Genomic DNA, 27,747 nt, shown 5'->3' with positions numbered 1-27,747 from the left:
GTTCGTCCTATCTGTGCACAGAACGTCTTCACTCCAAAGTGGCGTTATACTTCACTACATTGGGATTTGTTTTTATATATCTCTCTCTCTCTAATTTAATGTTAAAAGTGAACGATTTCGCTGCTATTACTGCCGTGCATTATAAAGGCCACGTGCGTACGTTCGGTCAGTAGGGCGTGCGTGAGCTGTTGACGTGCAACAACAGAGGTGTAACATACATGGGGGGAGGGGGGGGGCATCGCACACGGCGGCACATAGCTACGACTACACACAAGCCCCCCCTTTGGGGTGGATGCGATGTTTTGGACGAGAGAGTCCACACACCCCCCACCTCGCCTTCCAAGCGCAATCCTCTTTTTCGCAACCTTTCTATAAGCACCGCTGTAACCCTGCACCGAGACTTAACGCGTTCATTATTTGGTTAGCGTGCGAGAGGGTAGTGTGTGCGTGTGTGTGTCCGTGTGTGTGTGTGTGTCCGTATGTGTATTGCTTTTAAAACCCCCCAACCAACCCTCTACCACCACCACCACCACGCTATCCTACACACTCCTCCTCTTACTACTCCTCCTCCTCCCACTCTGCTCCACGTGGAGCAAATGTGTTTTGAGCGCACAAGCTAACAGGCTATAGACCCCCACGTTGCTCCTCGATGAAGGCCGTTGTTGAAGGGATAATGTAATTTTTTTTGTAACAGACGTTAAAGTGATTTTATTAGACGGACTTGCCACCACGCACCCTTGCGGCCCCTGAGTCCTGTGCGTGGGTGTTTATAACGTGCGTTTAATAATAATAATAAAGTTGGTTTAACCGAATTATCTTTTATTACTTTTCTTGTTTTTTTTTTTACCATTTCCGCAAATCGCACATTTGTAATAGGCGCTTCTGTGCAGTTTCATCGCATAGCGCAGATAAGGCGGAGGAGTAGCTTAGAGTCGCTTTGAAAAAAAAGGGGGATAAGGATGGAGAGCAGAGTATCCGTGAGGCTTCTCCAACTCTTCACGGCGCTGCACGTGATAGCCTCGGCCACAGCAGCGGTTGGCACACTGAGCCCCATCACAGGTATGGTAATTCGTTTTTTCAGTACTTGTAGACTTTGGCAGCTTTTTCAATGCGTTTCTTGTTTTTTTAAGGCACATATAAAAGTCGCACCTTGTGCACATGATTGGTATAAAACGCTTGTTTAACATTTATTTAACGTGTGTGCAAATGTAAACAAATAAAAAAAACCCTTAGGTGTGTCACCATGTATTTGACCCAAAGATGAGGTCAGCTTTCAACGTTTTTTCTTTCTCTGAAGCAACCTCAAAACCCAAGGAGAAAAAATGTTTGTGCTCATTTGTTAAAATGTAGGAGTTGACCTTTTCGGTCACCTAGTATTTGACCCAAATGATGAGGTCACATTTCAAAAGTGTTGTGTTTTAGTCAGCGACCCCCAAAAACCTTGAAGAACGTTTAAGTTGCTCTACCCGTGTTGGAATGTCGTCGTCTTTTCCACCATTCACTTACCATCGACGTGGTAATCGACAGGTTTGTGCCACTGCAGTATATAGGATGTGCTATGTTAGAATACTGGGTCAACATGTCAGATGTGATTTAACAATGATTCAGGATTTGTAAGTCAGTGTATAGTACTGAGTAAACATTTTTTTACCGAGTGAAATATGTAATACTGGAAAGTAAGAGAAAATGTGGTGATCAATGAGACCGTAGTATATACAGTATATATTTAGTTCTGCAGTGTAACGAGGGTACCTTTGACGTGATGAAATACAGTACAAAAATCCTTCCAGGAAATACTTCAATTGAAAACAATTTTCCTGTACTTGGTTACGTATTGATTGAAACATTTGTCTGAACATTACAACAAATAAAAGCAGTAACAAGCCAAATGTAACGTAAGATAAAAATTTACTTTAGATAATGTATATTAGACGATGTTTTGCAACCAAATATTGAAATTAAATCTCATAATCCTGTGGTGAGGATGTTACCAAAATTGAGACAAGTACAAATTCTGACCTACCGAGTAGATGGATGTTAAAAAGTTCTCACACAGGTCTCTGTATCACAAAAAAAAGCATTTAACATCATGAAAGAGACCCCCGTGGAATGCAGTAGCATTTAAAAAAATCCGAGGCCGGTTAAATATCGCTTCATGTTGACTCTACCTAACAATGCAAGTTCGAATTAAGATAAGAGCCCTGATTGACATGCAATTAGTTTGCCTTGGCTTAGGCCTGTTAATAACATGAAATCAGATTCCACAAAGCCGGGCTTCCCAAAAATTCCATCAGATTCCACGGGGATCGGCTGGTTTTTTGTTGTTGTTCCACGGCGCTATAATTCTTCGCGCTACATGGCCCAGGTTCGGCCGCACAATTCTAGTGCTTGCACAGCGAGGAGCGCTGTCATGCAGCAGGGAATGTGCCGCTTGGCATGCCAAGCCAACGTGTCCTGCTTCCAGAGGTCCTCGCTAGAGAGAACTTGAGATTGTGGGCTCGGTGAGCCTGTGGATGAAGGAGTGTTTTGGAGGAACGGACAAGGGCCAATGTGGGTGGGGGAGTGAGTACGGAGGAATGGGGCTTTGTGTGGAGTTTTAGCAAGACGCTGCAACAAAATGGAGCTATTCATGTGGGGGTCCATGGCGTGAATGTGTTCACTCTACCGCTGCTCTCTAACAAACGTCCACTCACTCCCCCCACTACGCAAGCGCGCGCACACACACACACACCACGACCACCAACTACCACCATCTTTCTCTTTAAAAAAAGTGTTGCCATTCAGAAAGCAGGCTGTTAGTTCCAGGTCTTAACACTCGTGCCCATCTTGTCAATACAAACTGTTGTAATCAGTGTACCCCACTTGCAAGGGATTGTTGGAAACCTTTTAAAGGTAGGTGTCGTATACTTGGTCACGGGACAATTTTCCGAGTAATTTAATGCTTTTTTTCTGCATGCGAGCAACAGTTTTCTTTATCGATGGTGATATACAGTATGCTAATTGAAACGAGTGGCTATTCATATGTAGCAGCTATGCTCTCTAGAGGATTTAGGTTTTGGCCACAACATAGAGGGACCGTCACAGTAAATCTGATTAGAAGCACTGTGTTTGTCAGGAGATTTGCGATTTACGTTGTCCGGGATGGGCCGTATTTCAAATTGTCGTTCCCACATTTGCATGGCAATTTACGTGTTTGCAGCATAGTTGCTTTTAACATAATGGTAATTGGGTCTTAAACGAAATGATAGGCCAAGTGAAGTAATCTGAGGTGGTTTTAATTCAAAACATGTTTGCAACAATGTGGGTTAATTGTCGCAAAAATCACAATATGTAAAAGTATTTGGAGCAACATTTGGATGAAGTATTGTATTATTCCTATGACAGACAATAATGTGGTAAAACAAAAAAATGTCCTTTGCATTCTATAAAATGTAGAGTTTTAAATCGTAGCATCCAAGTTCATCAGCATAAAAAATATCTGTAAAAAAGTATGTCTAAAGTTACAAATAAAAACAATTAGTTTGAAGTGAAAATGAAATAGAAATATCTGTGAGGAAGGGACTTTTTTAAATAAATGCCATAAAATCTTGCGACTGTTTACAAACTGCAGCAGGCTGCACACTTTAGGGTGACATTGCGAGGTGATTGATGGCTGTGCAGTATTTTTTTGGCTAAGCCTAAGCTGGGAGCAGTTACTGCCATAGCAGGGTAGCCGTACTGACACAGATGAGGCATTGACGAGTGTGGGCCAAAATAAATAGGCGATTCAGTGCAGTGTGCCCCGGCATGTAACAGTAGCCGCATTATAAAGGACGAGAGCATGTGACGTGGATCGACCAATCCCCAAGTAAAATGTTCGCAGTACATTGTAACCAATGAAAAACATTATATACGTGTGTGTTTCGTGTAGCTCTTGAGCACAAAATGCAAAAGGTTGTTTCATCACCCTGACTCAGTATGTTTCCTTTGTGCCAAAGTTATTAGCACCTATAAATGAGTGTTTATTTTTAAAACCAATCACATGGTATTTTGGGAAGGAGTTTTTATTTTAAAAAATCAAACAAAAATGCAACATGACGGAAGTGAATAGTTTTTTAATGTTTTTTTTTTTATGGCTGATTTATTAAGTTAATCGACATGAGGAGAAAGATACCCGCAGGACATGTGTTTGTGCAAACGCTTTAAAAAAAAAGCCACATTATGCTTTGAAGTTGCAGTGATCACGTGTCTTGCTGTTGAGAGAGGAAAAAAAAGCAGCTTATAGAGCATGCATTGTGCTCAGTGTGAATATATATGATTAATGAGCTTTGGTTTAACTGACAATACCTGCATTTTCTGCTGCCGCCCTTGCGTGAACGTGATGTTGATACACAACAGACGGAGAGGACAGATTGACTTTCCCACAAGTGCGATTTTACCCCCACCCCCCTTCTCGTCAGGATACGTCCACTTCATCAATGTAGCGCTATTTCTGGGTCTTCACTACGGTGTGCGAGCCCGATGTGTGGCAATGGCATCGCAGCTCGCTCGACGTCACGCAGAATGATTTATGTCTGTGGTGGCAGAGAGCGGTCATGTCTGTGACATTTCGTCTTTCATTGTCCTCAGCCTGATACAACCCCACTTCCTGTGTCAATTGCAGGACACTAAAACGTCAGCTGAATTAAATGTGTGAATTTAAATAATTGCATTGGTTGACACCCGTAGAAAGCTGTCTCGTGCAGAAAGGCGAAACGGAATGTTTGTCATTTATGCAATCGTTTTTTTTACTTGAACAACCGCAGTCAACCATTGTTGTAATGTACAATGCAGCACGCCATCAATAAATTAATAAATTATTCATCAATGACCACTGCTCACATTTATAACTGTGTGAAGGCCCATCAAGACAAACTAAATCAGCTCAAGACTACCATGAATCCCTCCCATTTCCTTGCCCGCTGTGGGAACACACGCTGCCCCTTCCTTCTCGCTCTCTTCCTTCCCCTCTCATGATCATAATCATCCTCGCATCACCGACATCGTGGCCCAAATCGGTCACATTCCTCTTCCTCCCATTCCTACCCGGCCGGCGCTCCTCCTTCTACTCCGTGCTTGCTCCTCTTGAGCTGCGCCCTTTTCGTCTGTTTTGGAGAGTTTCTTTCCAGGCAAAACCTTGCCCGGTTGTCTTGCCCTGTCTGCCCTTTTGAGCAAATTTCCATTTTAGGAATAATTACAAAATCCAACCACGGCTTTGCACTTTTATCTCTGTCACGTTTTTCCTTTCCTCTTATTTCCCATTCCTCGTATTTCCCATTCGTTCGCATCTCTCTTCCCCCCCCCCATTCCTTTATCCATGCAACATGTCCTTGACTCTGCTACCCTTCCCCCTCGTGATGCGGCACGGGGTTCAAACGTTCTATTCGAGACGAAAGTCTTGTTAAGCAAGGGAGACCTGAAAGAAACTACAAGAGGGAAAAAAAACATTCATGGTACAGCAATTGAGTACCGACAATGAGAGGAAAGTAAATTGTGAACAGAGTGAATGAAAGTAAAACCGCTGTATGCAAGTACATGAACATGAATCTATGTAAAGCACTGTATTGCTCATGCACTTTATTGTACCGTACTTCTGTATTTTACTATGCTCTACAGACACTCGTATAAACATTGCAATCATGTTTTTACATGTGCACATTACAGGCCGCTTTAATTTTTGTTAAACACTTATATGGGACCATCGTTTTTAATGGGAAAGAGAACGGATAATACACTGTAACATGATAACAAATGTGTGTTTGAAAGCTTTAAAGAGTCAAAGAGTCTCCACTTGTTCGCCATCATTGTGAACACGTGGCCTGGAATCTTCTCCAGGTGATCTCCAGAGCCCGGAGGAAAATTCATTGTGGTATTGTTGTAAATTCTCCGGAGTGTTCACATTTTTTTGAAGCACCCTGTACATTCCCGTCAGTGTTACTTATTTATGGAAGAGTTGTGTGGAAGACATCACAGTGCTTGTTGGATATGTAGCTTTGCACCTGTCAGATTCATTGTGTCATGGGCTAACTGCGCAAACTCATATTTTTAATTTATGGCACTGAATTCCCAGCAGCATAGTTAAATTATTGTGATTATTGAACCCAGACTGCTAACGTCACCAATGGAGGACTTTGATTTCAATTCTTGTTGGCATTTCCTTGGTGTCTCTACATATTTAAAACATTCCGGTGGGAGATCAGAGAGTCAACGATAATGCAAACATTCTGGTGATTTTGAACAATCGTTGTACGCTGTGTAATTTAGAATTCCCTCCTGAATTGCCCATAGTTGAGTTTTTACATCTCTCAAGTTCTCAATCGCGATTTATTTTTGTTTGCATCTGGTGTGGCAATCATCGGCACCCCTGTCATAAAAGTATAGAGGTAACAGCTGTACTCGTATAACAGCTTATTTCCTGCAGAATGATGATGGTTAGTTTCATATATTGGAGTGCAGCTGCTAAGTGGACTGTTACATAAACCATCTGTGACCTGGGAATTGGCCTGTGTGGGGTTGTGCCCTTACCTCCAGTTATGAGTTGCCGTGAATTAATAGCAACAGCAGCAAGTTTCAATAATTCATCCTTACATTGCCAGCGGCAGAAATTGCCAACACGGTTTGGAATTCCACCACGAATATGGAAGCTAGCCCTGTTAACTCCATCTTCACTCGCAACTTCTCTTCAAGTGCTTTATTTTCTGCAATAATGTGTCAGTATGTTAATTTATTTTACCTACGTGACTTTACCGAAAAAAACAAAGAGTATGAATCCTTGCAGTCACGAAAGCTTCAAATCTAGAATATGTTAAGTGCCCCATAAATATAATAAAACTTACTTCAGGACTCTGAGCTTTTCACAAGTTAACTGTGATACATTTTTATTTGAGCGATATTAGCAGCGGACTTTCTTCAATGAGCAAACTTGACAGATTAATAACTAAAGGGAGGGAAAATGTGACGGAATTGGTTGGTGGGTACAGTCGTGCCAAAGTTTAATGATTTCTTAGGCATGTAGGTGTCGTGTTGAACTAAGGTCTGTGTCTGTTAATCAACGTGAATGTCAAATACATTGACGCTTCTAACACTGGTGCAGGGTCGGTTTGTTTAAGGTTATTTAGTTTGCCATTAAGGGCTCGCCTGAATGAAGCTGAGGCCGTTTCCATGTTAGTTTGAGTAATCTTAATGCAGTTACGGTACTTATTTACGACACCAAATCGGTGATTTTTCATGCCTTACATTTTTTTTTGTATTAAGCTTTGGAAGTAAGAAGGAAACTTGCCTTCCAGAGGAGTTTTTATTGTTCTTAACGACATTGTGTAAATCAAAACATGAATGTATTTTTCATCTGATATAGTTTTGGGGCATTGACATTCCTTTTAAAGCTCTCGTTTGAATCGCATATGTCTATGGTGGGGCGGGGGTTCCATTGGACGATCACTGTCGCCTCTTCACAAAGTAGTTTGCATTTGATCAGTTAGAGGGATGAAAGGATGAATTGACTCTCAACCAGAGGTTGAACTGATGCATTAGAATATTGAGCCACACTAACCACGTTACCATCTGGATGGTTATTGTGTATATACTTGACAGAGCAATGGTAAACAAAAATAACACAGACACATTTTATTTATTTATTTCGCCTAATATTACAATATGCAACACTTTCACAAAAAAATATCTGCAAAAGTAAAGTTAACATTCCTCTTAGATATATGTGTGGAACACTTTATTATATATTAAAATGCATTCATCTTAAACTCCAACGTGTACATATATTGGAATGTGCAGGTGCATTCATAAGTTGAGTACATTACTTCTACAATTTAATGAGCAAACAAGGAGCACTAATTAAAAGGAATGTGAATATGAAATTGGTGATAATTAAAAAATATAATTCACATGTGCATGCCAGCATGGGCTGAAGTAATATAACGCCTTCAGTGGGTACATTTCCATCATGCAATGGATGGATTCATGTGCACCTACCGTTGATTTATTAATCCTGGGTTTCCAGTCCCTTGCGTATCACCATGGTGAACCTTTTCCACGTTTACAAATCTTCTCAGTTCAAATACAAATTAAGTAATTTTGTCCTGCGATTGGTAACCTCATGCAGTGCTAATTTAAATTAATATATGCATCTTGTGATGCGTTTTTGCACGTGTCCCGCTCCAAGTAATTTGATTAATCACTGTCTACTTTGTGTAGGACGTGTTCTCACTCATCATTAGGCGTGGGTATGTGGCTAACGTGTGATTAGTTAGTTTGTATTTTATAACGGGTAAAGGCGCAGCCATGCTACATCTTGCTCATTCCATTGGTGGCAGAAGGGCTTCCACTAAAGTGAGCTCTCTCGAGCCCCCACCCCACCCAGAGGGTATTTGGCCTACTCTTCCATACTGACCCGAAATGTTGGAAGAGATAGGAGTACCCACACTTCACCGCAGCACACGTGACCTGGCAATTGCAAACGTTTGTGTCCCCCTTTATCCTGCGGGGTGGACAGATACAGGGGGCTGAATAAACTTGCACCATTGCCTCGCCCGTATTTTATAACGCTAATTGTGTTGTATTATTACATTGTTCTACATTTTTTAAAATCCAAATGTTGAGGCGCATATCAGCAAATTGCATTGTACAGATGTGAACGGAAAGTTAAAACATTGCAACAAAACAAAAGCCTCCAACTATCAATTAATAATCAATCTGAAAAACCCAGTGTCAAAAATGTAACGTAAGCTTTGTCTCGGAGATAGCAACACTCGTGGATGTCTGTGGACAAGCGGTGGGTTCCAAAATCTCGGTGCAACGCAGGCAAATGCATTATTATCCCCTTACAGAGATTCGATTAATTGTACAAATTGTGGTCACACCCATTGATTCAGGAATTGATTCTTATTTTGTCTCCTTTTTAACACCTTTATTGTATTGTTATACATCCAGTGCTTCATTTGAGATGGAAGAGTCCAGAAATCTGTTCCGGGAATTATTTTGTGATGCCACATCCATCTCACGACAGTGTGGTGGTGTATATAAAGGATTAGAGTAAAGGGTACGATAATAGAGTATTTTTTTGCATTGTTATGGATAGGCTTACCTTGTATTCTGGTGAAAGTGCCTTACGGTGATAAGTCTTATTCCAATCCAGCCGACCATTGAATGAGAAACGAAGCCTTTTAGCATTTGCGTTTGAGTCGCACAAATCATGGATAAGCACTTTGTCATGCACAATTCGATGGATCTAAAGTGAAGGGAATAATCGTTTTCAATTGATGTATTGTTACTATCCTGCTTTTAACACAACCAATGCTAGGCATCTGAAATCATGCCTGCTTTCATGTTTCAAAAAGTTTAATTCTTGAAATGTTAATTTCGGCACGAAAAAAATGTACCGTAGATTTTTTCTTCGCATAAGACGTTTCTGTTATGCCTTGAAGACACTCATCACATTGTAATTGTCTGCCATTAGGGTCTGATGAGAAATTTAAATAGATATGAAACTCATCAGCATATATATAATTGTCTGTTTCAGGTTATTCCATTGCAATTTTCCAGATGCTGCAATAGATTGCAGTATGTGTTGAACCTTATAAGGCACTGGAAGTGTCTAAGAACGGGATGGCAGTGGTTTATCATTGTCTATAATAAAGCAAAATGACATTGTGAATTTATATATTTTTTGGGGTCTTGAGAACTTGGTTTTGTATGAATCATCACATACAGAATAGTTATAATATAATGATAATTGATTGCCAAATGAAGGCCTCCACATCCCTTATCAGTCATGGGATTATTTGACTATACTTCGCCATTATAGTCAGTGCAAACTGGTGACATGAGGATCCAGAATCGCTTCAAATGTCACTCGCCAAAGATGCAAAGACTGTGGCCAGAAATCAAGCTTGGGTTCACTCTGTTCATCGTGCAGTGTGCTAACCATTGCGCCACTACTTCATCGTTATATATACAGAACACAGTAATTAGTAATGATCTGTCCCAGGTTGCAATGTTAAACACTGTCTGACGGTGTGTATGTCTTTATGTATGCACGTATGCATGCTTGAGTATTCATTTCATGGCATAGAGATTATCAGACCAGTATTAGTACTCTAAGATTGATTCGTATTTTTTGTTTTGTTCGGCCACAATGATCTAGACAAATTTTGTGTCGTTTAGATCCTCCACCGCCTCAGAATAACCTCCACGAAGATAGAAAACCACCAAGGAGATGGAGCTACGAAAATAGCTCAAATGGAGATGAGAGATGGCATCAACTTGGAGTGCCCTTCATCCAGCAATGGATTGATCACGGTCGAAGATGATGACTCGGATATACAGGCTACAATCGCACAGCATTCTAAGATAGACTAATTTGTTGGAATTATAAAAATGAAATGTTCAAATATATAACCAGTTATGGCTACTCAATAAGAGTCAATAATTTGTTGGATGCTTTTCAGTATGAGTGTTTTCGCAGTGCTACAGATTACGCTTTTGTTTGGCACGGCATCTCACTTGATGCACGCACAAACAGTCATGAAGAAAGAACAGGCATCCGCATCACAGTGTGCAGTGTACCCTTTGGACGAAACAGCTTTTAGCCGGGCAGTGGTGGTGCACAATTGTGATCCAGCGCTAAGGAGGCAGCAAGGGTTGGTGGATCGCACAAACGTTGTGAAACTCCCTTCCCATGGGTGTCGAGAAGCCATACCGTGGCTTGCCAGGAAAAGGCAGTACGGAAAGTGGAATAATCCCCACCGGTTTCCATCTATACGGGGATTGAGTGTTGCCCCCTCGCACGCGGGTTTTTTTCTCCGAGTGCCCCGGTTTACTCCCACGTGTATAATAAACACTCATCATTGATTGGCTGAAAACATCTTAAAATAAAAACCCAATGCAGGACCCTCCTAAAAAGTGTGGCCCGCCTGGATAAGTAATTAAGGTGTTGTGGTGGTATTTTTCAAGAATCGGCAAATTTTGTTTGGAAACTTACTTCATCGGAGACTTAAACTTAATGTTGATGCAACGGCACAAGCCATGGAACGGTCGTGAGTAATGGTGTTTTCTTTCAGGCCTAGAGGTGGAAAGTTTTCCACTTCAGTCAAGCTGCCTGTGTATGATGGTTTAATGAGGGTTCCTTTTGGAAATGAAGGTGGTGGAGCTCACGGATTACTGTTATGATTGATATTTTTTTTCAAACACAATTTACCACATTAACAAATAAATTGTGTGAGATTGTCGTGCAAACTTAATAGTAGATTGGCAACACAGTATTTGATGTTACATGTATTACTCTAGTTATAAAGCATATTTAATCGTAGTAAAACTGGATACGTCAGTGAGTACAATTACAGTGAACACGTTCGCAGTGGCAGGTATAAGGTATACATCAGATCCCAGGGGTTTTTTTTGTTGTCTGGATTTGTTCCTCAGTTCATCGCCAAGTTGATTTCGTTCCTATTGTTGAATAGAATAAACTTGAGGAAAACAAATCGGAGTGCCGCATTTGTGACCAGATTGAAAACCAAAAGCTCAACCAATGTGTCAATAACACTGCCTTAAAGGGCATAATAAAATGAATTAAGATGATTTCATGAAGAAGGGCCATTGCCAGAAACGTTGTTTATTATATGAATTATTGATGAATCAATTGAGGTTGTTTCTTTCGCAACGCACGTAGCCAACCAACCGCCCAACAAACTAAACACGAAAAGCAGTTCTAAAGAAATTCGTTTTCAAACTAGACAATTTAAAAATGTATAGCCACAGTGGCTTCCCTAATATCGGAAGGAAGAGCGTTCCAGACGGCCGCAGCAGCACGCGATGGAGTGGGCCGTCTTTGTTCGATGGTTCGCCACCACTGCCAACGCAGTTTCACCAACTGATTTGTTTCAGGTTGAAAACGGATCGCCGCCGAGTGATGCGAGCTGAACATGCGGCTGATTTTCTCAAGGTGGCGATCTTGTACAGTCTTTCTTTTACCTTCAGAAACCACGTTTGAAACGTTTTAATAAACATCATCTTGGTTGGGTCTCAAATGGCCAAAATTGTAATATTTTATTTCACGATTTCTTTTGAAAGTCGAGCGATATTTGACAATATTAAAATTTGGTGTCGTGTGCACATTTGTAAACGACAGGTTTGTACAATTGAAAAGCCCATGATTTGCATATCTCTATTTAGATAGCTGTGATTTAAATCAGCATTCCAGTTCGTGGAAATCTCATGCAATAAACTGATTTTATTAGCTCTATGTCTATGACATCTTAAGTTTTCAAATTAAGGATTTTTAGGTAGTTTTACGATGCTTTCTTTGGCATCTTTGTATGTTATTTGTTTTATAATAACGTAGTTTTGTTTGAGAGCTTGCGAGAAAAATTATAAAACTGTCAGGGTGGCGGGCAGCAGTTAACCCGCTGTGCTATAAACAAAGTGAGCCGATTTCGATTCCCGGCCACAGCTGACAAGTGGCAAGTGACGTGAGAGTCGGTCCTGCCCCCTTCACCAACCTGTACTGCTCAGCGTGGCGAGATACAACAACAATGTATGACATAGCATGGCGAGGCCTTCATCCATTGCTGGATTGAGAATGGCTGGAGTTAATTGTTTTTGTATTTTCTTAACGGAATTTAAAGAACAAAGGGAATCTAAGTCTCCTGTTTGTTTGCATTTTGTCTACTGGTAATGTAATGTACTGCGGCAATACCACAAAATAGGTGCATCACCTCCAAATTTGTGGTAGTGACAATGACATATCGAGGCCGCCGTTCATATGAGTAGGCCAGTTTGTGCTCGTGTTTGTGGCCAATTTATCATTTGCCCACACGTGCCAGAGTTGCTCTTTCTGAGCAGTGGCCATGGATAAAAACCCTTGTGCTGGGCTGGGAGATATTCTTGTGGGCCAAATCTGTGGCAAGGAAATATATGCCATATGGGTCATGGTGCTGATAATGATACGAGGCAAAGTAAAATGTGCAATCCTGAAATTTGTTGCTAGCGCAACTGCTTCAAGGCTCTAGAGAGCCTCCATACAATGGGAATTTTGGCTTACTCTTCCACATTAGCCCAAACGTCTCGAAAGACGTGGGAATACCCACTATTAACCCCCACGACAGGCGGCCAACTCTTCGACTAACTGTGGTCTATGCAATCATACTGCTGGGTATAAATAGATGAAATCCAACTAGCAATTCTGCTTACCATTAAATCACGGCAACATCCCACTTATATACAGGCGGTCCTCAGACCTCCGCCAGGTTGCGTTCCGAGAAAAGTCGAAATGACGCAAGTCGAGACCGATTTTGTCAGCGAAACGATGATACAATGGGGGCTTACGTTCCTGACCAAGGGTCCGATATGCAAAACTTTTTTTTTTTAAATAAATATGAATACAAACTTCCAACTCACATGAAACTAAATCAACAACAAACCTATAATAATGCACACCGGAGCGCCACGTCGGGATGTAGACTCGCTGGTACATTTGTTTTGTGAGTAGAACCCACGCCTGCGTCGGCGTCGTGCAATGAGCGCAGTCCGAGCCGCCGCGAGTAACAACGCGGGCAGCGGCAATTGTCGACCTGCCCCAAGTGCGGATCGACGCAAGTCGGGGACCGCACTTAAGTCGAGGACCTCCTCTGCTTCTGCATCCTATTGATTCATTGAATTTCTCATAAACAGCTTAAACGCCACGGCGTACGCGTCGGCGGCACATATCGAACGTGGCATTATCCACTCCGAAGTGCATGCGCGATTCGACAACGAGGCGCTTGCAAGTGTCACATCGACGGCCGGTCACTCGCACTTTTTTTTTTGTTGAGCTCGGTCAGGGCTTTTGTTGTTCTGGCAAACAGACCCACGACCCCCTCCTCGCCCCTATCCTGCTTCACCCGGACGATGGCGGTGGTGGTGGTGGTGGTGGCGGCTTGTTGTGATTTCGGCCAGAGCGCTCGACCACCCAACGCGCTCAAAATCGGTGTTGTTACCGAGACGCGAGACACTCAGGAAGCAGATGCCGAGTGCTGGGCGTGTGTGCCAGGCCCTGGCAAGGGGCTCGCTTGTGTTTTTCCACGCCGTGGCTCGGTCACGCTGGGCTGAAGGGGAACGGTGTTTCGGGGGTGGTGGGCATCCCCGTGGCGATGAGGGCTTGCTCAGTTGGTGTGCAGTCTGCTCGGCGCTGATGAACTGGTCGTAGCATTCTTTATCGGTGATGCGAATGTGCCAGCCAGTGACTCATCACCACTGGCGAGGCATTGAATATCTTACATTTTAAGCGTTGCTTTGACTTATTCATTGATAACTCACGTTGTTAAAAAAAATATTCCTCGTTATTTGCTGTGTTGTGTATGAAACGCTATCTTTTTTTTTAGAATTTTTCATGATAGCAATAATTTAGCAATTAAGCACAAAGAGCCGGTTGTGCCGAAGTGACGTCCACATGTTGGCCCGCGATGTGCATGTGCTAGGTTACTACTGTACAATTGAATGCTCACCTTGGCAAAAGAGGGTTTGTGTGAACAATTATGTCATGAGTCCTTAAAGTCAGAATTTTACATTGATAAATGCCAGTCTCGTGTTAATCTTGTAAAGGGATATACTTTAGTAAAATATGGTAATCAGCACGTGCAGTGTACATGATAGAGTATATTGTCAGTCGCGCTGTAAAATCTGACGGCGTGAAATATATTTGTCGGCATTACCGTGACAGACCCCCTATTAAATCATTGGAGGTGTGACAGGTCGGACACGTTTGCATTATTTTGGTAAAATATTGACAAATGCGTTATGGAAATTATTTATAACGTTGTCATTTGAGCATGCGCTACTTCTCAATAACTGCCCCAAAAAAATCGCCGTTTACGGTCACCCCGCTTGTTTTATGGATTTCCTTTGTTGCTGGTAAACGCCTGTTAGGGGCTTATGTTTGTCTTCATAGCTCACTTCTCAAAGGAAGGTAGAACAAGAGGGGGGCATGATTCCAGTCCTGTTTTTTTCCCAGGCAGGCTTCCACAGGGGGTCGTTTACAAGTGATGAGCTCCACATTACCGATTAGAGAGCAATATTTTCATTGGATATGTTTTGCTGCTTAATTTGCGACTTTTTCAACTACAGATCCAGAGCTATTAAATTCCAGATAATTTTCCTGTGTAAATTGTGTGGTTTGCTTGTAATTTCACTTATTGGTTTTGCATTATTTTGTCCCACAAAACGAGTTCAAACATTTTTTTTCAATTGAGGGGTTCCACTTTAGATGGGTAGCCAATTTTTTTCATGAATGCCTGAAGGAAATCCAACGTGTGATGGAAGAAGACTGACTTAAGCGTGGCACAGATACCTCAGAATTATAATTGTACGATTGCCTCCTGCAGCTGTCCCATTGTCTCTTGTTCATTAGATGATTCCGTACACTGTGACGCCTTACACAGCAAGGCTTTAACACGGCTTTTCGTCCATTAGCTGCCAATGAATTCAGCTTTAAGGATACTAGAAACTGAACTTTTGGATGGCTGCGATGGACGTAGGTGATGGGGTTTCATTAGACAGCAGTGTGTATATTTAATGCTCAATGCATCATACAATCATGTACGTGGTTCCAGTTTGTGCTCATCGCATATGCATTGCATTGCAATAGAGCATGCATTTATACAACAGCATTGCCCTTCAATTAAGTGTACCACCATCTGCACATGGTGTGAGATTTGAAAACACATATCAGGGCAGTGAGCCCATCTACAACGGCCACAACTAAACTGCAGTGGTCTCTCGATTTGACAAATGCAGTCCAGTATAGAGGCTCTGCATCAAATGTATTTAGATCATTCAACAATATCAGTAAAGTAAGCAATACTATATTTTCAGGTCATTATATGCACTGAAACTTGATTCATGCACATAGAGAGAGAGAGAGACGTTTTTCTATAACTAAATTCATTGTTGATGCCGGTACTTTTTTCATAGTTTTCAATACACGCCCTTTGATTTCTGGGCAACATTTGCAACGTGCTTTTTGTGGTTCTTACGTGCGAGTTGTGCCGCTCCCATTGCTCGGAGGTAACTGGAGCAAAGCCCAACAAGCATCGGTGAAGATATCCGTATGGACGAGGAGCAAACTCTTTATATTGGCCTCGAATAAACCAATAACAGCTGCTTTTGGGGAAAAAAATTAACAGGAGTTTTGGTTATCTTGTGTTCGGGCATTGTTGTGCATAAGTGAATTAAAATACAGTACAGTAGGGGGGCAGTTGTGTGTCGTCTTTCATCTCCTGTGGACCAAGCTGCATCGGTTTGATTTGCAATCATGGCTAACATCGGTGGCACATTATATTAACGGTTTCTGGACTTCTATTCAACTCAGACACACACACACGTCAACTCGGCATGGTGAAGAATGGTTCAATAACCCCCGTAAATAAAATAGCTTTTTGAGAATCATCCAGCAGTGGATTGACCAAGGGCTATACATTACTTTAAGATTATTTAATTGGTGGTTGAATGTGTATGCTATTTTAAAAGTGCATACATTTGAAAACTTGTATACTCACTAGTATCAAACCGACTTTGAAGTAATTCAATTTGCTTGGAAAGAACGTGTTTCGATATGAAGACAATGAATGGAAGAGCGAATAATGGACATCGCTAAGCAGGTAAACACATCTAGAGAAACTACTCTATCTATAAATGTGTCACGACTAAATCTTGGCTCATCTATTTTATTTGTATAGGTCTGGCAAGTGGGTGGCAATCATTTATCATGAAACCGTCATTCAGCAGTGTAATGATGGTGGCAGTGTTGGTGGTGATGCCGATGATGGTGATGACGATGAATGCGGGTGATTTTGTTTCGCCGGTTATGCTGCAGACGATGAGGAGGGTGATGACGATGAAGAAGACAGGGAGGAGGAGGAGCAGGGCTGCCTGTGGAATCAGTTCCAGTGCGGTGGTGGGGCTTGTGTGCCGCGGAGCTGGGTGTGCGACTGGGAAAGTGACTGCAGCGATGGCTCCGATGAGACCAGCTGCCGTGAGTCTGCACTGAACACCGCACCTGCACTCGATCATCAGCATCATCGGCCATGATGGATCAACTGCTGGCCGAAGGTCTACTGGCACTACTACCATCTCACATGGGTCCGACAATGTCACAATTCATCTCACTCCTGCACACGAGCCGATCTTTTTGCTCTATCTCCACGCTTGTCATTCTCTCTAGTAGACTTTCTCTTTTGGCTGCAATTCCATCAACAGTTTTTGTATATCCTTCTTGTGGTGTACCCTGCCCAAGCCTTCTTTGATTTCCTAAGCAGTCAATATTATTTCTAGAATTTGTGTTTTGCTCCTTGATCTATATGTTCCCCTGTGTGCCCTCTCATTGTTATTCTAAGCAAGTATCTCCCTATATTTTCTGACACTCGCTCCATTCATTTCACAATCATTGTTTGAATATTCTCTGCAATTTGTCATTTGCTGCCCCCAACACTGTACTGATGTACAAAATTATCATAAGTCCAAGCACTCAATTTTAAAAGGTAACAATAAATACACTTAATATGAATACGTATCATTAGAAGACAACTGTCTGATATATAGTTGTACCACAAATGTGCAAATAATGTAAGTTTGAACAACTGTGCCTATTTAAGGCGGTGGTAAGCACATTTATATAAAGTAATTCCGCTACCCTTGATACGTCTCCCAGGGAAACTCATTATATTTGGATTTCTTTGGTTCATTGGAAAAGTGAATGATCCCATCAGTTTTTTTTTCCAAGGGCAAATGTAGCAATGTTTGAAAGTGTTGGTAGGCTGTTTTTTTATATTTTTGTTAAATAATGTGAAGCATAATGCGCAGGGAATGGCTTAATAACACATAATGCTGTTTAGATTCCATAGCTATGGCCTACAGAATTGTACAACCATCAAGTTTACCAGGTACTTGATCTCATCTATGACGCTTGAACTCAGATTTGTATTGTGCAAGTATTAAGCCCTAATTAGTGCTTGTCAGAAAATATCAATATGGCTTTTTTCACTTTTAAATTTACACCCCTGAATTAGAAAAACACATCTAAATTCATACGAATTTCCAGTTCAAATGGTTAACGATATTAAAATGCACCGTTTAACCTTCGTGAAAAGTAAAACAAATCTTCTGTTGAGGGTTTGTCTTTCGCAGCAAATAGCTTTGCACAAGTTTAACAACGTTGACACAAATAGGAATAGACATTTAAAAGTTAAACCTTTAAAACAGTAGCTCATTCATAAACATTAATGTCACTTAAAAAATAATGTCAGGTCAAATTAGGGTAAACAATGAGTACACCCAAGAGCGAACTGCAGCAACTTGTAAAAATATTATCGCTTAGCAAGATGAAAGCCTTCAAATGGTGGATTAAACAATGATTCTACACACTTGAAAATGCCTTGTTATGCATTATTTGGAGCAAGCTTGTTATATCTTAAAACCTGAATACACAAATCATGGTGGTGAGATGTTAACTACCTTGCCTGGTATACAGCAGGCCATGGGTTCGATCCCGACCCTGTTGTCTGTATATTTGGAGTTTGCATATTCTCACTGTGGTCACCTGGATTTTTCTCCGGGTCCTCCGGTTTTTCCCTTCACATTTAGAAACATGCGGTTAGAGTATTTGCCTGCTATACATTTCAACGTGATAAGCCACTTCGTTGAGCCATCATTTGTGACCAGGTCCCTTCTGACAAAGAGCTATAGAGCTCAGTGGGCCTTACCTGGTAAAATGAATAGTTATCAGTTTCTGATAAATTTGTACATTCACAGTTTTATTGGATAGTTTCTGCTATTTTTTTTGCTACACTTACATTTTCAGTTATACTTTTCTCACATTTGCAATAATGTATGCTCCATGGTGAAGCTAAAAGCTTCTCTCCTGCTTGTGCTGTTTAACATAATGTTATGGTAACTTATGTGCAGGCATGGGAAAGTATATATAAGAACTCTCATATCTGCATACATACTGTATTTCTGCTGCTGATCAAAATTCGTGAGCAAATAGACATGAGGCTCAAGCAAACTTTATACCAGCATGTTAAACTAGCCAGGCAATTAAAATTTCTGGCAATGCAGGAGCTCCTTGAAGATTTTTCTGTTTCCTTAAAGTACACACTGTATTGCTGTAACCGATTTACTTATAGATCTTGTATCCATTTTATTCCTAAAGTTAAATGCATTGGGCCGTTTGAAACTGTTAGTTTTAGAGTTTGTGTAAACACAAACAGGTGTAGTAGGGTAGCCTTGTGGTGTTCCAGCTCTGACTAAAATATTTTTTTCATTTTACCAGGTAAGGCCCAATAATCTAAGTAGCTCTTTTTCAGCAACGACCTGGCCACAATCGGTAGTTCAACGAAGTGGCTTATCATGTGGAAATTTATAGCAGTAGCCAAATACTCTAAACGCACGTTTCTAAATGTTGAAGGAAACACCGGAGGACCTGGAGAAGAATCAACGCGAATACGGCTGCAGTTCTATAGGCAAAAATGTTATCAAGCTGACCTCATTATGTACAGAGTTTCGCTCTAACGAATGCATGAAATTGAAAGGGGATTTTGCTTTAAAATTGTATGTACGTATTATCAATTTCTGATAAGCAGCATGACTTTTGTTGTCATCTATTTATAATGTACTTCTACTTCTAAAAGTGCTTCATAGCACCAACACTTTCTACTTTTTTTTTGGTATGACAGATTTATCCCTTTACCTTGAAGTGCCTCCCGAATGGAGGGCAGTTTTGGAGGCGTGATAAAGGCTTCTATATATGACCAATGCATTTCAGTTGGCTTACAATGCACTTGGCTTCTGCCAGACAGCATTGGCATTGCTTGCACCTTCATGCAGTGCGACACAATGAAGCAGCTGGTAATATATAGGGAAATGCAGTGTTCTTTTCTTCACACGTAGCCTCCATGGGGAAAGCCTGCCTGCCTGCCACGTAAGATGGACTTTACGCAATGAGTAATGACCCCATATATGAATGGCAATTTTAATTCGGGACTCATTAATGTTTTTTTCAGCCGCAAAGTGGTATTACTTTCGAATAGTAAATGTGGAATATTGAGGTTCTAGTGCTTTATTTATAGTGGCGGTATATAATTGGCTTATTTACATATCAGCTGTCTCATATGTGTGAGCATTTGCATGTGCTAATTAGCATAGTAATGCAACTAACAAGGTAATGGGCAAGGGGGTAGTGTTAGTTAGTCAATCATGGTACAAGCAGGCTGTAGAGTGCTCTCCTTTGGCTATCCTGACATCTTTAAAGGGATCTACTGCCACATTAAAGCGGCCACGGTTACTGTGACCAGGGTGGTTGCTATGCATATGGAATGCTCAGCATTATCCAACAATTGGCTATTTTACAAAATCCTTTGAGTCACGTAACATGTTGAAACTGCCTGTCGCATTTGACGAGCTCAGCTAATAATGATTTAAGTGAAGATTTAATAGATGCTCAAGGTAAGATTGATTTAGATGTTCATATTCGTTCATCTTTCCTGATCAGTCATCATGGCTTTGTCCTTGAAAATAGCCTCTTCCTTTTATTCAGAAGCATAACGTTAGGTAAAAAAAATGATACAGCTTTTTAAAGCATTATTATATTTTCTATTATTTTAATTCATTTCCAAGTTGTCTAATGTTTTAATCTCCCTTGGCTTTTTTTACATAATTGTATTTAATGGCTACAGCATGTTTTATTCCCACTGTATATTTGATAAGTTGTAATTGTTAGAAATAGAGATGAAAACATTGGAATGTCAAATTACCGATCGAATGCAGAGTGCGTATTTAGTAACAGGGCTTGCACAACCTGAAGCACTGCTGTTTGGTTATTAAATGTTTCTCATTATTTGCTTTTCACGTGCGTGTTGGCAGCCAAGTCACCTTCGATAATCCTCCAAAGTATGCAATTTTCCCCATTACTTGGTGCCAATCTTAAGAAGAATTAGTAAAACAAAAATAGGCACAACATTCCTAACCGAGGACATTAGTGTTCCCCTCAAGATGCCTACTCATCTGCTCCCCTAAACAATTGCGGTTTTGCTCGTTTGCTTTTTGTATACATTTCTAATTACATCCCATATTTACGAATTGGAAAGCTGCTGATGATTTTAAAAGGGGGCAGGAAAGCACATTGGGGATGTCTGTTTCAATTTAATACTGAACCAACTGTTGGAAATGTATGGCGGATAGAGAAGTCACAGCAATACATATCAGCAAGAATACAACCACTGTGGCAATTAAACTGACAACGTGGTTTTATAATATGAACAAATGGCATAAATAATTGCAATCACTTGGTGTTTATAATTCACGTGCTTACCCATCTACAAACATTGCTGAACATTGGCTCAGAGATGCCTTCAAGGCTTGAGGGTGTTTTTATTTCTCGACCTGAGTTTCCATTGATGCTGCTCTCATCAAAATCAACATGAGTAATTCTGGGTGGTTCAGGCGAGAAATATTTTTTGAAAACGTTGAGCCCAGCACCATTGAGAACCTGGGATTGAATCTGGGCAGCCACCCGTGATGACACCGGGTTCTCAAGTGAGTCAGTTGATGTTCACAGTCGAGTGATTATGATGGCACAAAAAAAAACCATGATGAACAAAACGATACCCATATCTTTTGATTTAAAGCTTTCGTGACTTTACCGAAAGAACCAAGAATATGACACCCATATCCTTATTCACGGTTCAACTCAGGCTTGGCTCTGCCATGACTCTTCTTCAGTTCCGTATATGTTTTTGTTTACTTCATCGAGTCTCCGTTTGTTGCGCCAATCCTTGTGAATAGTTTTGATTCTTTTTAAAAATATATATTTTCGATATAGCCCTTGGTTTGTGAGAGCTTGGACGACCGTATCACTTTCTATTAAGTCAAACACCTTTTCGTAGTCCATAACATCCACATGCAATTAACGACAAAGATGAGGCGAGTAACAATGGGACTATAATTTGCTAAAGAAGAGGGATCAACAAAGCTTTTATAGTACAGCATCTCATATCTGACTCACAGGAGACTGAGGTTAGAGGCGTATATGTGACCATCTTTAGAAAATGACAATTACGTCCATGTGCAAATACTGCACTTGGTGTGGTGGTCAATCCGCTGGGGCGGACATGTGATGGCCAGATGTGTGAAATTGTACTGCGGTCAGTAATTGAATGTGCAAATGCGTCAATACTTAACGATATTAAACCATTAATCCTATCATATGTACACATAATCGATTCCTGTATTTCAACTGCTAAAGCATATAACCAATAAAACTCTCTCCGTCTCCCTATCTCTAAGTCTGATTTACAATATTAATTAGAGAAACTACGGCCGTGTTCAATATGGCGTTTGACGGTGTGCGCTCTCCACTCGCTCCATGCCAGTTCTGTCCAACACCGGTCGTCTTTTGCCGCAGGAATTCCCCCAACCCATACTCGTTCCTGGACTCAAGCACAGCCCAAGCATCCTGCCCTCTGCTCTACTATGCAACTCTTCACTGCGCCCCTTCCCACCTTACTAACCTCCTGAACACCTGCCTCTCAAATGTGCTACCATTATCTCTCGCATGAGAACGCCCTTAGCCGCCATTCTCTTTCATAGACACTTTTAGCTACCATTGACTTTCGTTTAGAGACACCCTGAATGACCATTATTATTTAGACACAATTTTGCTACCAACGTTATTTACATCCAAAGCACAAAGCTGGAACGTTTCCACAACTATTCAAAAGATATTCTTAGGTTCTTTCGGTAAAGTCACGTAGATATAGAAAATAATCATCTTAATTGTCGTCATCATGATGACTGCTTGTGTTGCGATCGAAACGTCGTGGTTTTTAAAATATATTTTTAATTTTTTTGTCTATCTACGTGACTTTATCGAAAGAACCAAAGAATATGAATTCCTGCAGTCACGAAAGTTTTAAGTCAATATTCAAAAGATATCCGGAATTGTTGGCTCCACCATACTCCCGCGCACTTTGGCGATTGCCACAACTGTGCCATGAGGAGTTGGCGGCATGGGTGCTGTTTGCATGAAATTGAACACATGAATTGTAAAACGAATTTTTTGCAGATTTTGTAAAAAACAAAGAATGGCCATCATTCTGACAAATAGTTGTGGGAATGACAGCCAAAATAGCTACACGAATCAAGCAGCTAGTCTCTCTGGGAATGAAACACAGCCTATTCGAAGTCAAGAGTACTTGGGGTGGAGTGGTCCACCAAATATATGCTATGCTAGCTATTTTCCAGTATTGTGGTGGATATATACTTCCATACATTTTGTTTTATCACCGCTCCAAATGTTATGACCTCGCTAATGAGGTAGTCTTAGTACAGAGGTGTGGGCAGGGCCAGCAAGGTCTTCTCTGCTGGCCTCGAGATTGGCAGAATCGGAACATTTTATTTTTATGATTTAATATATATTTTCATTAATGCTATATGTATTTTACAAAGTTCGTTCCCATCAGTCTATTAACGTCATTTCATTGCTACTCTCTCCCTCAGTTGCGCTGCGTCCAGTGCAGCTCATATAAATGACAGCTTTTATCCAATCAGATTTTACACCTGTACTGTCTCCACCTCTCCAGGTGAAAAATCTACCCTGAGGCCTTCAGAATGTCGAGTGAATCCCCTCTGCTGTTGAAGCAAATGGGGACAATGTTGTTTTTTTGTCATATTCTTTAACCAATCAGATTTCGAGTTTGCCATGTTGGGCATATTCTTTGACACACGGGAGCCTTCTAGCTGGCCTAGCCGCCTGCGTTAGCATTTTTGGTGTGGCGTGATTGGAGGGGCAGTTAGCTAACTGAAGTAAAACTAGCTCGCACGTAACGTAGCGTCATCTAAGATGTATTTAAACTTTCTTTCGTGAGGTTTAGATTTTTAGATGTAGTGCTTTAGATTTTTTTTCTGTGGGGAAGCCTGTTGAATCCTGATTGTGTTATTTGTGTTTTACGCCATTTTTGCTTGCTTGGTGGTCTTACGAGTAAATGTGACTGGTTGTTGTGAGTTTGTTCTTGTTTCTTTGGTAATGACATTGATTTGGATATGCGGTGTCTATTTGTGATGCAGCATCCTGTCAAACTGCGTAATAGTGGTACATCCTTGATGGTTTTAGTCACCATGTATTCACGTCTCACCGGTGCTAAGCCTCGTGTTAAATCTCGTTATTCCACTCGATAAAGGTTACTGTGAATGTGGGATGGTTACGTAGAATGACAATAGCCTATAACCCTAATGTCATGGTGAGGTTATTCGAAGGAGGTTTAATTGCGGGAGGACAGCACTGAAGGCCTCGGTGTAAAATACACGGCCCGCCATTGTCTTAGTAGGATACAATTATATTATTTAGGTGTCACTGGGTGCTCCATTACAAAACGTGCAAAAGAGAATGTTCTGTCATAAAAAAACTAGTATTATATACCATTTATTATCTAGAAACAGTTTGCTCTTGTGAGAAGAACAACCTCTCCTGGCATGCTTGCGGTGGATTATGCCCAAATGATAACTACCCTATAGTTTTTAAGCATGTGTAAGGTTTTTTGTTTGCGTGCAAAATTTATCGACTGTCTAATAGCAAACATAATGTTCAAAACGTAAAATGATACATTCTTATTGACCATTAAAATCGCAAAGAACAGTACACACCTAATTAAAAGAGTACGCGCATCTAACATAAATTTCACTGGGTCACAAGTTTAATATGCATGTAATGCCTTCAGCATACAGTCTACACTTCCTAAAGAAGTATTAATATAACCATTGAGTCCTAATTTGCATGTTCAGGAGCGCAGCATCCATGCAAGGGACCCATTGGATGGCACATAAAGCAGTGCTCGCTGTAATGTTCTTAACTCTGGGTTTTATGTGTGGTCCTGCAAATTCGGCACCCAGGCTAGATATTAACATCGTGGGGTAGAGATGTTCTATGGACCTGGAACATTTCTCAAGTCATAGTTTTTCTGCAACAAAGAATATAGACTTCACACATGGCGAGCCTGTTGAATTCGTTTTCTTCAACATGGAAAATTATAAGGATATTGAAACTTAATTGCACGTCATCCAGTCCACTCTTGCGGAATGTGAACAACCTGAATCAGCCATCTATCCACTGGTGAATGCAGGCAACCCCAAGTTTTTTCCATCCGTTACAATTCTGCGTTTCCTAAATTCATCATGGTCCTGTACAAGAGGCAATCTGATTCCATCATCTTGCCTGTGACATTGAGCTCAGGGGTGATCTATCCTTTGACTGCCACTCCATCAATGGCCTTGACCATTGGACAGTTTTTTTTTAAGCGATGTCCAGCCGAAGTTATTTCCTTAACTGTCAATATCCTACCATTTAATTTGTGTTTGTTTCCTGATCCAACTTAAAATTTTAGAGTCGACAGCGATGATGCTTCTTTACGGTCCTCAGGCTCATTTCTCACTGATTATATGACCTGATAGGGGCAGTGCGGTAGCGTGTAAGGAATCTCCGATTGCTTAATTAATAAGCCCAGCAGCATGAAGATGGCGCGCTTGTGTGCAAGTGTCGGAGATATAAACCACGGCTTACAAAGCGATGTGCACGCATCGCGTTTCTACTGCCTCAGGTGCAGTCATATCATGGAGCGGTGCATTACATGCGGAGTCTCTGTCCGCTAATGAGGGCACGGAGGGTGCAACAAATTTGGCAGTTAAATGTCGTGGCCCATTTTGGTGGCACTGGTGCACGGGTGGGACCCTTGTTTCTGAAGGGATCTGTCGCAGCGAAGAAGCACCCCAGGACAATTGCAGGATCCTCATCCCCAAGTGGAGAATCCTCGGGTTGCAGGAACCTCAATGCAATAGGGTCTGCGACTCGTATCACCTGCGATCAGCACGGTACGGAAAAAGTTCAACATACATACAAACGTAGCTCTGGTGGGGTGTGAGAGATCCTCTAAATGGCCTGTCAAGGACCACACCAGGGTCCGCCAGGCCCCCACGTGTCAACACCAGTGAGATGCCTACCGCCGGAGCGTGGATAAACACCCACATGTGAGCACTGCAACATGGGGGAGGCACAGCCCATGATGGCGGAGAGACGTCTGCAGTGGGCGGAGGCTGTCAAGAGGGATAGGAGGGCATCCCTTACGCGTTGACGTTAGGTGCACACAGTCCACGCTGAACCGTTCAGTCCAGAGGACTCTCGTCAGGATGACTGGGACACATTTGAGGAGGAACATCTGGAGGAGACCTAAGAAGCTGCGAGGGCTCAGGCGGAGGCAGAACTCCAGAAGGCCCTGTAGAGAACTCTCTCGCGAGATTTCGATTTAAAGCTTTCGTGACTGCAAGGATGCATCTTCTTTGGTTCTTTCGGTAAAGTCAATCTCGCGAGAGATTGGCAGATTGACCCCGAACCTGGGAGATACAATTTTGAGCCTCCTTTTTGGACAGTGTCTAAGCAGCTGGGAGTTCAGCAAGGGGTCCCAGCATCAGAGGAGACCATGGGGCCATCAGACACTCCTCTGAAAAGAAAAACAGCTTTGAGGATAAATGGTCTTGAGGAGGAATTTTCATTAAAATAAATAAATCATCCCTGTATGAGACACTTCCTATGGTTGATGGTGGCCCCCAATCTCACTCCGGAGGCAGATAAGGGGAAGAAACCTGCAGTTTATAATAAACGAACAATTTCCAGGGCAAACGGGAGCACTGTTGGACCCTAGTGGCCAACAAACCCATTCATGGCCATTTCAAAGAGGAAAGACTGAGGAGAATGTCGGTCCGTTTTGTGCCAAAGGTGTTCTCGGACTCTCTTTTCAAACCAGGATATTGTTCCGCCATTTTTCTGTCCGCCTCCCTTCTGCGCTTACCAGCGGAGGTCTCGGCTACACAGGTTGGATTCCGTAAGGGCATCGACTTTTTATTTGTGCAGATCCGAGGTCCAGCTCTTTGCCTGGCACGGTCAGCAGAGAGGGAGGAGAGCTGGCGTCGGAGCAAGAGAGTCATCGCCTGCGTGTGGGTGTGCACCCTGGAGGCCCTATAACCAGAAGGGACAGACGTTCACACGGAGGTGTGAACCTCATTTCACTGCAGCAATGGTGGCAGTGTCGTGTGGGCCAGTCGGGCAGGAATCCCTCTGAACGATATCTGTAGGGTGTAAGTTTGGAATTATCCTCACACTTTTACCACCTACTACCGTCTGGACACGTTGGTGTCCGAGGAAAGCAGTTTTGGGAGAGCGCTGTCTGTTTGGCTGTGGTTGCCCCGATAATGCCCAGTTGAGTTGGTGAGGGGGAATAGCAATTTTTCCCTCTGCCGACGAGGCTCTAATACTGGTCCTAATGTCTATTGTGTGCCCATGCCGGTGAGCACTGTGTTTATAAACGATACTTTAGTACTAGAGTTAATATGTATTTCATAAGCGGTCACCTACACACTCCACGTCCCACCCACCATCCCCTCAAAAATGCTTTTTTCTCAAAAACTAAATAAAATGAGGTGGGGAGGTGGGGGACATGTACAGTGCTATGTAAGTACAGTGCCAAAATCGAATTTTCATATACTTGCCATGAAGGCTTTCATAAGCAATGCCACGCAAGTGCCGCATTAAAATGGATGACAGAGTTCACACCATTGTACCTGTTGTTCCATTTTTTTTGTATTAGTCAGAGGCAGAATAAAAGAATACCGTACATGTAATTAGCAATATGATTTTGAAAATGTACG

The 27,747-nt window shown here is 41.7% G+C and overlaps 1 protein-coding gene across 8 annotated transcripts in view; it reads left to right on the top strand.

Annotated features, from left to right (window-relative positions):
* Positions 1–526: 526 nt before the first annotated feature.
* LRP1 (LDL receptor related protein 1) overlaps positions 527–27,747 on the top strand; it is a 313,912-nt gene continuing 286,691 nt past the window's right edge. For all 8 annotated transcript variants that reach the window (XM_032951130.2, XM_032951128.2, XM_032951126.2 and 5 more), the window contains exons 1-2: positions 527–1,059; positions 16,877–17,035. In XM_032951130.2, coding sequence (XP_032807021.1) covers positions 960–1,059; positions 16,877–17,035 — 259 coding nt within the window. In that variant the 5' untranslated portion in view covers positions 527–959. The remainder of the gene's footprint in view (positions 1,060–16,876; positions 17,036–27,747) is intronic.

This window comes from Petromyzon marinus, chromosome 10 (genome assembly GCF_048934315.1).
Source record: "Petromyzon marinus isolate PM22_M1 ecotype Great Lakes invasive population chromosome 10, UKy_Petmar_22M1.pri1.0, whole genome shotgun sequence".
NCBI lineage: Eukaryota > Metazoa > Chordata > Hyperoartia > Petromyzontiformes > Petromyzontidae > Petromyzon > Petromyzon marinus.
This window is presented reverse-complemented; position numbering and strand designations above follow the sequence as displayed.